Source organism: Nansenia antarctica (genome assembly GCF_963989245.1).
Source record: "Nansenia antarctica genome assembly, chromosome: 1".
In the NCBI taxonomy this organism is placed as follows: domain Eukaryota; kingdom Metazoa; phylum Chordata; class Actinopteri; order Argentiniformes; family Microstomatidae; genus Nansenia; species Nansenia antarctica.
This window is the reverse complement of record NC_137674.1, coordinates 28617517-28629982: the sequence shown is the minus strand read 5'-3', so window position 1 is coordinate 28629982 and position 12466 is coordinate 28617517. Positions and strand designations below refer to the sequence as shown.

At 45.1% G+C, this 12466-nt stretch overlaps 1 protein-coding gene across 1 annotated transcript in view; it reads right to left on the bottom strand.

Moving 5' to 3' along the window:
- luzp1 (leucine zipper protein 1) overlaps window positions 1-12466 on the bottom strand; it is a gene marked incomplete at both ends in the record, with an annotated part of 30918 nt that overhangs the window by 11151 nt on the left and 7301 nt on the right. The window contains one exon of the mRNA XM_080548000.1: window positions 3480-3774. Coding sequence (XP_080404126.1) covers window positions 3480-3774 — 295 coding nt within the window. The remainder of the gene's footprint in view (window positions 1-3479; window positions 3775-12466) is intronic.

The following is a 12466-nucleotide window of genomic DNA, read 5'->3' as shown; positions in this document are numbered from 1 at the left end:
TTCATCTGCTTCCTGTGACTGACTGGTGGAGTGTCCAATCACAGCAGCGCTGAGAACACCTGACTCGTCCACCTGACCAGGCAAAGCCAGCTGGGGACATCCAGTTCTGCCATATTGTTTGTTTGGTGTGCTGAAGCAAAGCACCCTGGGAGTCGTAGTCCTGTAGTCCACTCGATGAAAGAACTGTAAATGTCCGCCTTAAATAAGTGCATTCCATCCCATCACTCATTGAGTGCAGACAGAAGAGAGCGTGGGCCCCTCCTCTCTCTCTGCCCTTCGTCCCCACGTGGTGTACAGCACACCCTCCTCCCTCACCCCAGCAGAGAAGAGAGAGAGAGGAACTGAGGAGGAGGAGGAGGGGAGAGAGACGTGGGCGAGCAACAGGGAGCGAATTACTGAGAAACCAAACAGCACATCGAACCAGCAAGGAGCAAAGAACAGTTGGATAATCTATTGTACTATTGTATGTAATGATGGAGGCGTGACATTGAGGTGGTCGATCATGTGACGAGGGTGTGTGAGGGCGGTCTGTATCTTTGCCATGCTTGAAGCAGAGAGCATGCTGGGATGCTGGAGTCAGGAAGGGCTCCTCATCAATACAGCATACATCATAACATGCAGACGTTCAAAGCATCGACAAACCCCTTTGACTCACAGTGTGTGTGTGTATGTATATAAAAGTAAACCATAAAAAGAAAAAAAACTGCTGTGGTTATCAGTACAAAGCAATATATGGACTAACACCTCATCCGATGACATTTAGAAAAAAGCACAAAAGCTAATAACAGTCAAATACATTTTCACAATCTGAGGTAATTCGCTCCCTGTTCGTGGTCACAACAAGCGCAGATACATCCGTTATGCAGCCTGTCTGCCTTCAAGGTCTTTATCCACCCATGGCCCTCTCCCAAAGGCAACAGTCCCTCCTCCCCCCCCCCCTCCCTCACCCACAACCACCCCCAGCCCCTCTCCCTTGTCGAGTCAGAGGAATACACATTATAAGACATCCGATAGGAGAAGCAGAAGAGGAGACATTGGCTGGTCAGTTGAGGTTTGATTCCAGAATGGATACCATATATGGGCGTATTATACAACTGAAGCAAGTCTGTGGCGATGGAGGGTGTGTGTTCTGGGGCTGGAAGGCTCTAGAGCCCTCATGCAGGTCCACATGTACTCAATGAGTGGTGGAAGGTTCTAGAACACTCAGAGCCTGGGGCCTTGTCCAGAACAGGGGAGGTCCAACAGAGATAGTTCTGGTTCTGTAGGCCCCGCAATAGGCTGCTGTTTACTGGGAGGGAGGATGGAGGAGGGAGGAGGGAGGAGATGATTGGTGGTATGTTCCTCCTTGTGCAGTTTGGGGATGGAGAGCTCTGAAAGAGAAGAGAAGATATATTTTTACACTCGGATGATGTCATTGCCGGAGTAATTAAAAGAAAACCTCCTTTAATTAAGTAGAAGAAGAGGAGGAGGAGGAGCATCTCTAGTGGCTCCATCTTATATATAGACTGTTAACATTCTATTGATATACATCTATAAACACATATACAGTCATCATATCTATAAACACATATACACTCATCATATCTATAAACATAGAGTCATCATATCTATAAACACATATACAGTCATCATATCTATAAACACATATACAGTCATCATATCTATAAACATATAGAGTCATCATATCTATAAACACATATACAGTCATCATATCTATAAACATATATACACTCATCATATCTATAAACACATATACAGTCATCATATCTATAAACACATATACACTCATCATATCTATAAACATATATACAGTCATCATATCTATAAACACATATACAGTCATCATATCTATAAACACATATACACTCATCATATCTATAAACATATAGAGTCATCATATCTATAAACACATATACAGTCATCATATCTATAAACACATATACACTCATCATATCTATAAACACATATACACTCATCATATCTATAAACATATATACACTCATCATATCTATAAACACATATACACTCATCATATCTATAAACACATATACACTCATCATATCTATAAACACATATACACTCATCATATCTATAAACATATATACAGTCATCATATCTATAAACACATATCCACTCATCATATCTATAAACACATATACAGTCATCATATCTATAAACACATATACACTCATCATATCTATAAACATATATACACTCATCATATCTATAAACACATATACAGTCATCATATCTATAAACACATATACACTCATCATATCCTTTCAGGGTTCCTACAAGTTTCAACAAGTCAAATTGAAGACCTTTTTAGACCTTTTTTAGACCTCTTTGAATAGAATTTTAGACCTATTCGCGACACCATTTGATAGCTTTTTTGTCATCCTCGAGGTGATGAAATTAGGGATTTCACTGCCATACAGACAAAAAAGGAAGCGAATTGGCATTTTTTGGGTTCCAGCTTGATTAATTTCCGCGTAAATAGATGTGGTCGGACTGATTTCCTTGCAGGATCTAATTTTTAAGACCTAGCACCTCATTTTTAGATCGAATGACTAAAATTCTGGACCTTTTTTGGGCCTTAAAAATTGGTTTGGTGGATTTTAGACTTTAAGGCTTTTTAAGACCAGCGCGGGAACCCTGTCCTTTACAGTACAGGAGGCTCCTCTTAAGAGTCATATTATCAGACAGTAATCCAGTGAACAATGCTGAGCAGGTCATAGCCTACATGTAAAAACTCCCTTGGAAAAGAGATCCCATCTCAATGGGATAGTTAATAAAACAAAAAGAATGTTATTGTTTTAAAGGCATTGTGATTGGCCAAGAGGCGTATCAAAGCCGTGATTTAATAACCATAATGTCACGGTTGGATCACCGATTATGATTCCCTATGATACACTGCAGTAGATTTGTGTATCAAGTTCCATTGACAACGTTTGTAGTTTTGGGAAACTATATTTCTCAGCGCAGGGAAGAAACCACCACAATCCATCACAGAACAAATAGTTATGGCAGTTATTTTCTTAGGCACAATTTTCATATTCCTTGTATAACCTTTGCTTAAAAGCAATAACACCCTCTAGGCTGTGATTTATGGCTGATAATGTCAGAGCGCATTTCGTCCATCATCTGCCTCTTGTACAGCAGCGGGGTCTCGCTAGTTGCTGCTGGAGTTCTGGCTCTGTTCTGCTTTTAGAAGTATCGGACCGTGACAATATGGACGATAAATCACAACCTCTCAGCAATATGGCTTTGAATAACAGATAAATCATCTCTGTGGCTGTGGATGTTCATATTAATAGATAAACCATGGGTATGATGTTCACTATGGGTATGATGTTCATATCCTACCTGGACATGACGCTGTGGAGGGGCTGAGAGCGTCTGGCTGCATTAGTCTAGATGACGGTTGCTCCACGGTCGCGTTCCTCCTCCGGTCCTCCCCTCTCTCCCTGACCCCTGACCCCGACTGGACCACGCCTCTCCTCTGGGGGCCGCACCCCTGCTGCCTCCGTCTGTCCGGGACCCTCTGTCGTAGGACAGCCCCCCCACATCGCTGGTCCGAGACCCCCTCTCATAGGACGACCCTCCGACGTCACTGGTCCGAGACCCCCTCTCGTAGGACGACCCTCCGATGTCACTGGTCCGAGACCCCCTCTCGTAGGACGACCCCCCGACGTCACTGGTCCGAGACCCCCTCTCGTAGGGCCCAGGGCTGGGGCCAGGGCGGGGGTCTGTGGGGCGGAGGTCCGTGTCCGGCTGGTTACATGGAGCAGAACAGAAACAACACACTCAGAGACACAAGTCATTAAGTTAGCGGCCTCCTTAGAGGCGAAGGAAGCGGAGAGGGAATCTGGCCGGCGGCGGTTCTGGTGTGAAGTCAACGTCATCATGTTGTGGATTCCTGCCACATAACGGGGGTCAGGAAATTCCCCGACCCCAAAAACCACTGCTACCTCAGCCGAGGGATTTCTGTAATTAGTTGTGGGCGGCCTCGACTAGCAAATAAGCCTCACATAAATGCCTTTGCGTCCCCTCACACAACCTCTGCGACCTTCCTCTCCCTAGAACACGAGAGGATGACTGTGCACTTCCTCAACAGCCGACCGACCGCGCTCCTTGTAATTTCAGTTTTAAATAAAGGACCATAATTAGCGAGAGGCTGCTGGATCCCCCGGTCCTGACGAACGCTGGAGAGGAGAGGAGGAGGGGGAGGGGGAGGAAGAAGAGGAGAGGGAGACGGAGAGGGGGAGACGAGTAGAGGGGGAGGAAGAAGAGGAGAGAGGGGAGGGAGAGGGAGAGGGAAAGGAGAGGGGAAGGGAGTGGAGGAGAGGGGAAGGGAGAGGAGGAGGAGGGAGAGAAGAGAGAGGGAGAGTGTTGCTAATGCTAATTGTCCTTAATGGGAGCCCTGCGTCTCCTGGGTATCACGGGCAGGCAGACAGGAAGCGTGTTACGATGCTTACCCTGCCAAGCTGGCTGGCCCAACATGGACACTTCCTGTTCAACTCACCAGAGGGAGGAAATGACCACAGCAGCACATTCTGACTCTACTGTGAGCCCACGGCCCTATTAGGGAATGGTTGGTTCACCACACACACAAACACACACACACACACACACACACACACACACACACACAGACAGACACGCACGACGCGCACACACACACACACACACACACACACACACACACGCACACACGCACATACGCACATACGCACACACACACACACAGACACAGACACAGACACAGACACACACACAAAGACAGACACACACAAAGACAAACAAACACACACACACACACACAATGTGACTAACGTATCTAAATTAAGATTCCACAACACCTTATCTGGAATGTACAGAATCCATTCTTTGACATCCATTGCAGAACATTTTGACACAGAAAACATCACACATATAACCATTTACGGTAACATGTTTTCCTCTTAGTCATACATAAAGTTCCTCTCTATTTCAACAGAAGCACATGAATAGGTTCCTAATGAGTCGGGTACAGTACGGTATTAAACCAAAGTCCACCTCTCTGGTTACGTGGTCTCTAAGCAATCAGTCTGTAAAAAAAAAAAACGTCTTCCAAGTCATTCTGATTGAGGTAGGTAGGGCCATTTTCCAATGTATTAAATCTTAATTTCACAACATATTTGAGCTGAAGGAATGTCAGAATGTAACAAATGTCATTAGGGCGATTTGATCTGCCACATGAGGAAACTCAGTGAGGCGGCCAAGAGCTGAGGACAGGACCACAAACTCCTACTCTGTTCCTGATTCAACACAACATCTCTGATCGGCACGCTGGCGGTCATAGAACGCCATGATCACAGGCGATAAATCGTTCCTGACTTCACAGGACAGACAGTGCTTTGAAGAAAGAAAAGAAGAAAAAAAAAGAAAGACAGAAAGACAAAAACAGGAGATGAGAAACAAGAGAAGATAATACGCTCGTTGCGCAGATCTGGACTAAACCTCTTAACCTGACTTGTCACCAGAAATATACGACGATTAAAACGTTCTTTTCAAGTTTTTCAAGACAATGTCGTCCATCATTAAAGACTTTCCAAACAGAGCTTTGGAACCTGCCTCTGTTATCTAATTCCCTCAAGGTATTCATGAGACATGAGAACATCCTGGCTGCTTCTTCTTCTTCTTCTCCTGGTTATTATTCTGCAGCAGCGAGGAATCCACAGCCAAGTCAGATAGAAATACCTTCCTCTCCAGGACAACCCCGACCTGAGTGTTGCACACAACACAAGCCTCGCAGAACAAGCCATAAGCCTTGCATTAAATCTGTCACTCCTTGGTTGCCGTTCAAAAAACCCGATAAATTACGATCCCTGTTAAAAGCTCCGCGCATGCCAACAAGTTCCTCTTCCAAGCAGACAATAACCATTACACCCAGGGCAATACATTTTTTTCCGGGGAAAGCTTTAATTCAACTCTGCTTATTACAATTTATGTTAAAGACAGAGAGAGAGAGCAAGTCCCTGGAAGGCTTGTAATAGATCTACCATACCCCTATGAAAGCCGTTTCTCAATCACGTCTCTCACAGATCATTGGTATCCTTACGTATCTCCTCCCATCGCAGGCCTGATGTTTTCACCATCCCACAGGCCCGTCCAACTCCAGCAGCTACATCTCCAGATGGCTTCTCCATGCTCTCTATTCTGGGTCACGTCAGGAGAGAAAACCAAAGCCAGAAGGAACGGACGGCTGTAACCTCACATTTCACCTTTTGTTTTGCCGCTGGTTTCTTCTCGAACAAAGGATGTTTTGGTATCTCCATCATCCAGATCCGCTGGCGACTCCGCAGCCAAGCGTACGTTCACACAGCCCATTCCCTTCCCAGTTGACAGTTAAAGTGGGGAAGGGGGGGTGGGGAAGAGGGAGTGGGGGGGCGGGACGGGGGGGTGGTGTTATTCTGTTCGCTACCGGAGGACTGGGGGAATAGAGCCTGAGTGTGACTGCAGATGCAGTTCAGGGGAGGCTGGCGGAGGTAGGAATCAGAGGACGGGCTCATTGCGATGGATGCATGGAATGGAATGAGAAAAGGTGTCACGGCTGTTTGTAATTCGCAGAATGGAATGAGGAATGGTGTCAAACAGGTGTGACGGCATTCCTCATTCCATTCTGTGCATTACAATGTGCCCATCCTCTGATTTCTACCTCCGCCAGCCTCCCCTGGCACACACAGCAGTCCTGAATCTGACTCTGGATATAATGTTCTTCTTACTACACCAACATTACCATCCTAACATTCTAATATCATAAGAAAATATAATTACGTTACTATTACATTGTGTTGTTTTATTACCATAATATCATTATGACCACAACCTGTCAGTGGATGATGAGTTGTGGTTGTTGCCTTTGCCATGAAGGGCCAAACAAATGACGGCCAGATAAATAATACATGACACACACAAACAGCCGATCAATAATCTAATCAGTTAGTCTCCATCGCTCGGAGGTACCTTATGAAATCAAGAGCTGTGTCTTCTCATAGATGACTATTGATCGTGTGGGGGGGTTTGGTTTACCTAAGGTCATTACCATCAGCCAGGGGCAGGGAGGTAAGCTCTGAGCAGCGGTGGAGAGACATGACACCAGCATCGATCACAGTGTTACAATCTCCGTTTCTGCTTCAGCAATTACTGTAATCATCATCTAGGAGCGCTAGAGGAGATCTGCCTGCTGTAATAAGACTGTACAAATCCTCTACCGGATGGCTCGATCGGGGCGATCAGAGTCAGACTGGGGGATGTTAAATCCTACTGTTCTTACTGTACAAAATGTTCAGACGCCTTTTTTTATTATGATTTTTTTATTTTTATACCTTTACTCAATTGTCACTTTTGTTGTTGTTGTTGTTGTTGTTTGTGGTGTGAGCTGCTGTAACGCCTTAATTTCCCCTCAGGGATCAATAAATACCTATCTATCTATCTAGAAGCCTTGAGACTGATGGAATGTCATAGGGGCTTCATAGGAGACGGATCATTCTAACCAAGTCACCCTACGACACTCTGGCCAACACTGACTGATCGACCCTCATAAATCACATGACCCCGAGGGTAAAAAAAAAGTATAGAAAAACAATAATAGAGACGTCCGTCTTTGTAATGATGGTTATGGATGTCTGGCTGCTTAATGGTTAGTGGAGGCTGGCTGGTGGAGGCTGCCTGGTGGAGGCTGCCTGGGGGAGGCCAGTGGAGGCTGAAAATCGGAGGACGGGCTCAATGTAAAGCATGGATCAATCACACCCAGTTGATACATCCCTCATTCCGTTCCACACATTACAACGAGCCCCGTCCTCCTATTTCCACCTCCACCAGCCTCCCCTGGTGATGGGGACTGCTGTGGACCCTGTGTGCCACCGCAATTGATACGCTGTTGATTACAGATCGTAACTGTACAAGTCAAGACGACATAACGTTGAAATACGCATTGAGACTCGTGTTAGCTAACAGAACATACACAAGTCGGATAAGACGAACTAGGATCAGAGAGGCCTCCTGGAAACCAAGCGCAGGTTGATTGATAATCATATCCCCTCTGAGAGAGAAGGGGGTGTGGGGGTGGGGGGGGAGACTATGAATGATTGGACACAGATGAAATCACAACAAATTAAGGAGTTTGTCAGCTCACAGCTGGTGTAACGCTCTCTCCCTCCAGGGCCCATCAGATCTCTACCAAGGGTATCTGGTCTGGAGTGAGGGATGAGGGGAGGAGGAGAGGAGGAGGAGGGAGGAGGGGAGGAGGAGAGGAGGAAGACTAATGAACTGGACCGGGTCTCTCGTCTACCTGCTAGAATTGACTGTGGCAGCAACGACCCTGACAGGTCCGTCAGCCTAATGACCTGACATGTTTTAGTTTCAGGTCAACGCGTAGAGAAGATGGAGGGGGGGGAGGGAGAGGAAGGGGAGGATAAAGAGGGAGAGAAAGAGACAGAGAGCCGAGGGAAGAGAATGAAAGAGAGAGAGAGAGAGAGAGGCAGGGTGAGCACCCAATGTGTTTTGTAGCAGGACCTTGGTGGGTTTAAGTTGGGGGGGGGGGGCGGTGGGGTGTGTGTGTGTGTGTGTGTGGGAGGGGGGCGGTTAGAGGGCTGGGTGATTTAATTAAGCCTATTGATGGCTAATGAGAGGGAGGGGCCAGCGGGGGGTATAAAGCGAGAGAGAGTGACAGTAATTATACTTCTATAGGCCACGCTAACCGTCATGTTATTTATTTAATGGCTCCCTCAGTTGGAGATTGGGGGGCCCAGGGTCTCGTTCTCTTTGTTCGTTTTGATTAAAGGGGCTGGGGATAGGAGGGTGAGGGAGGGGGTGTGGGGAGGGGGGGGGGGGGGTGAGGGGGGTCCCTTGGCCGAGGTGCTCGGAATCAAACTGAGTCCCGGCCGTTGGACCAGATAACCGCCATCGACCATGACCCCTGAAGCAGACCTCAACAGCTTTTTTCAATAACAGAGTCCTGACCTCACGACCTCTAACCTGGGGGGGGGGGGGTGTCACGCTCCGTCCACAACCCCTCATCAGCACAGGGACCATCGCACGCACCGAAACAATGCCAACAAACAACAACAACAACAACAACAACAACAACAACAACAACAACCAGTCTACAGTAAACACCGTTGTCCCGGACGACGCAGCGCGGCTTCTCCGTGTGAATCGGTGGACGTTATTCAGACGTGCGTTTTGTGGATTAACTCATTCGGTGCCGAGGGTGATGTCATGCAAACGGTCAACATTCTAGAGTGGGGCGACGTCATTCACCAAACATGCATAAATAATGATGATGCTTAATTTTTTTAGCCAATCAAAGTATTGTTGCTAGGTAGATACCACATAGAATACTATAGCTGGTGGTGAGTGTTCCGGTAACTCTTTGGCAGTTGATGAGTTAACCAGAGAGAGAATAAACAACTTCTAAAGGGGCGGAGCTTATAGGTCCTCGTGAGAAACATGTTCGTTGCTCATGAGGGGCTGCAAATATGTACCGAACCTCCTGACCATAATATCACTACCGGGACAGGAGATATGCTTGTTCAACGTGGAATTTGTTTCCTCTTTAGCATCTTTCCCCCATTAGCATCCTACAGCCTCCTCTCTAAGACGAGACGCATCGTTCACACACGTTTCCTACACACAGACGGAGCCAGATCCACTGGCCCCTCCGCAATTTCATCATGGGGAACAACAACAACACCAACAACAACAACAACAACAAGTCCCTTTTTAAAATTATTACTATTACTACTCGATTTTTTCAGTTTGTAAAGCATCTTTGAGTGTCGAGAAAAGCGCTATATAAGTCTAATGTATTATTATTATTATTATTATTATTAACAACAACAATAACATACATACATACACTCACAGAACACTTTATTAGGAACACTATACATACTAATACTGGGTAGGGCCTCCCTTTGATCTCAAAACAGCTTAAATTCTTCGTGGCATAGCTTCCACAAATGTTGGAAACATTCCTTTGAGATTATGGTCCATGATGACATGATTGCATCACACAATTCCTGCAGATTTTTCAGGTGCACTTTCAAGCTGTGAATCTCCCGTTCTACCACATCCCAAAGGTGTTCTATACAAATAGGCTGTTGTGGCATTCAAGCGGATCAAATCGATGATTGACTGGTATTAACAGGCCCAAAATGTGCCAAGAAAACATTCCCCACACAGTGTACAGGTGTTCCTAATAAAGTGTTCAGCGAGTGTACATCGCCACTGTACTGTGAGGCCCTATAGCCATAGGACATCTTCATGCCTGATTCTACTGAATAGACGAGGCCTTGGTTTAGTTATGAGTTATGAAGCAGTTATGTGGGTTATATGAAGGGGTGAAGGACAACACAGATGACATCGTTGTCTAAAAGCCTGTTGTGTTTGCCTAACATATGTACGGTACATGCACCACAGAACATCAATGAGACATCATGGCTGATGGATGGTGGAAGTGAGGGGCATGGAGGGTGTGTGTGTGTGTGTGTGTGTGTGTGTGTGTGTCTGGTTATGTCTGTGTGTGTCATCCATCTTCATATCCTTGCTTGTGTCCAATTTTCTGCAGAGGAAAACAGCCGTCCCGTGCAGCTGAGGCCTGCGTGGTTATGTGTGTGTGTGTGTGTGTGTGTGTGTGTGAGTGCGTGCGTGCGTGCGTGTGTGTGTGTGTGTAACCTGGGGTCTGGACTAGTTTGTCATGGCGACAGATTAGGGATGGGACGATTATCGTGTTTATCGTTAATCGCGATAAAAACACCCGCGATAACTTTATCGTGGAGAATTTTAATTAGTTGAATAATCGTCATAATCGTTTTTTTTTTTTTTTTTAAATTATTTTTAAATGACTGGACTTTTTAAATAGGCACTACATTTTATAAACACTGCTTTGTCTGACTGGTGGTCCCCAGCTGATGACCCAGTTAGGCCCACATAGGTGTTCAGTGAGGTGTCACAGCACACCTGTTCTAAAGGCACTGTTGGAGGTGCGTCAGGCAGCAATGCCCAGCAGGAGTACCATCACCTGTATCATGATTTGATCTGTCTGTTTTTATTGTATGTATTAATGTATGTGACCTATGTGTTTTTTTGTTGTTGTTGTTGTTAATATTTTTATTGAGTTTCACAGAGACATGTACACAACAGGACATAACAACAACAACTAGTATCCGTGGGGGAGGTTATTGTCCCATTAATAGTAGAAAACTAGTTTTGCACTTTGTTATGCAGTACATTGTCCATAAACAATAACAGAAAATTTTCTTTCTCTTTTTTTTTACAAACAAAAAACAAAGACAAACAAAACAAAACAAAAACAAAAAAACAGGGGGGGAGGAGGCCATGTCACATATCAGAAATAAACAGAAAAGAAAATGACAACAAATGCCATCATATATGGGGGGATCACCCCCATCCTCCGTCCTCCATGGACAGCATCCATGTCTTACAGTCCTAAACACAGCGGCAGCACAACACCAGCACAGTAAATAATATTGTGACCCATACATTGTAGATCTGTTACACATTAGTCTTGTGTACTTTCTTGAGTGTAATCCACCAAAGCTTTCATTACAATGGCAGCCAGTCTGGTACCAATATAATCTAAGAACGGAGACCAAATCTTATAGAATGTCTTTATCTTACACTTATGTCAGATATTCCATAGGAATCATATCAAAAATTACCTTGTGCCATCCAGCTATTGTAGGCGGTTTGCAGTCTATCCATTTCAGCAATATATTTTTCCTTGCACAAAAAGTGAGGATACACAGAAGTCTTTTGGAATGCATACTTTTAAGTTGTTTGTCTGGCAACCCAAACAATAGACACATGGGGTCCTTATCCAATGTAACATCTAGAATTAGATGAATTTTATCCACTATACCTTTCCAGTAATCATCTATATATCTACAAGTCCAAACACAATGAACAAAGCTCCCAACCTCGGTAATACACGTTGTACACATTTCCGATTTGTTATGATCCATTTTATGTCTAAGTTGGGGAGTAATCTGCAAACGTTGTAGTAGTCTAAATTGCGTTTCCTTCGTCCTATTACAGATTGAGATGTCGTTTGCCGATTGCCATATTAGTGACCAAGTTGCTGCATCAGTATTAATGTTCAGGTCATTATTCCAGTCTTTGGGCGTAAATGCAGGTTTGCCTTTCTGAAAGTGCTCTATACCCAAGCCCCAGAATGCCTCTCGTCTTTCCAGCAGAGACTATCTCCTCCAGCGGAGAGGGTTGGTGACAGAGGCCAGTGTCTTTTTGGCTATTTAAAAAACTTCGTATCTGAAGGTATCTGAAAAACTCATTTCGTGGTAGGTCATATTTCTTACATAATTGGTCAAATGAAAGTAGTATTTCCGTATCATATAAATGTCCGATAGTAACCATCCCTTTGCTGTCCCACCGCTTGAAA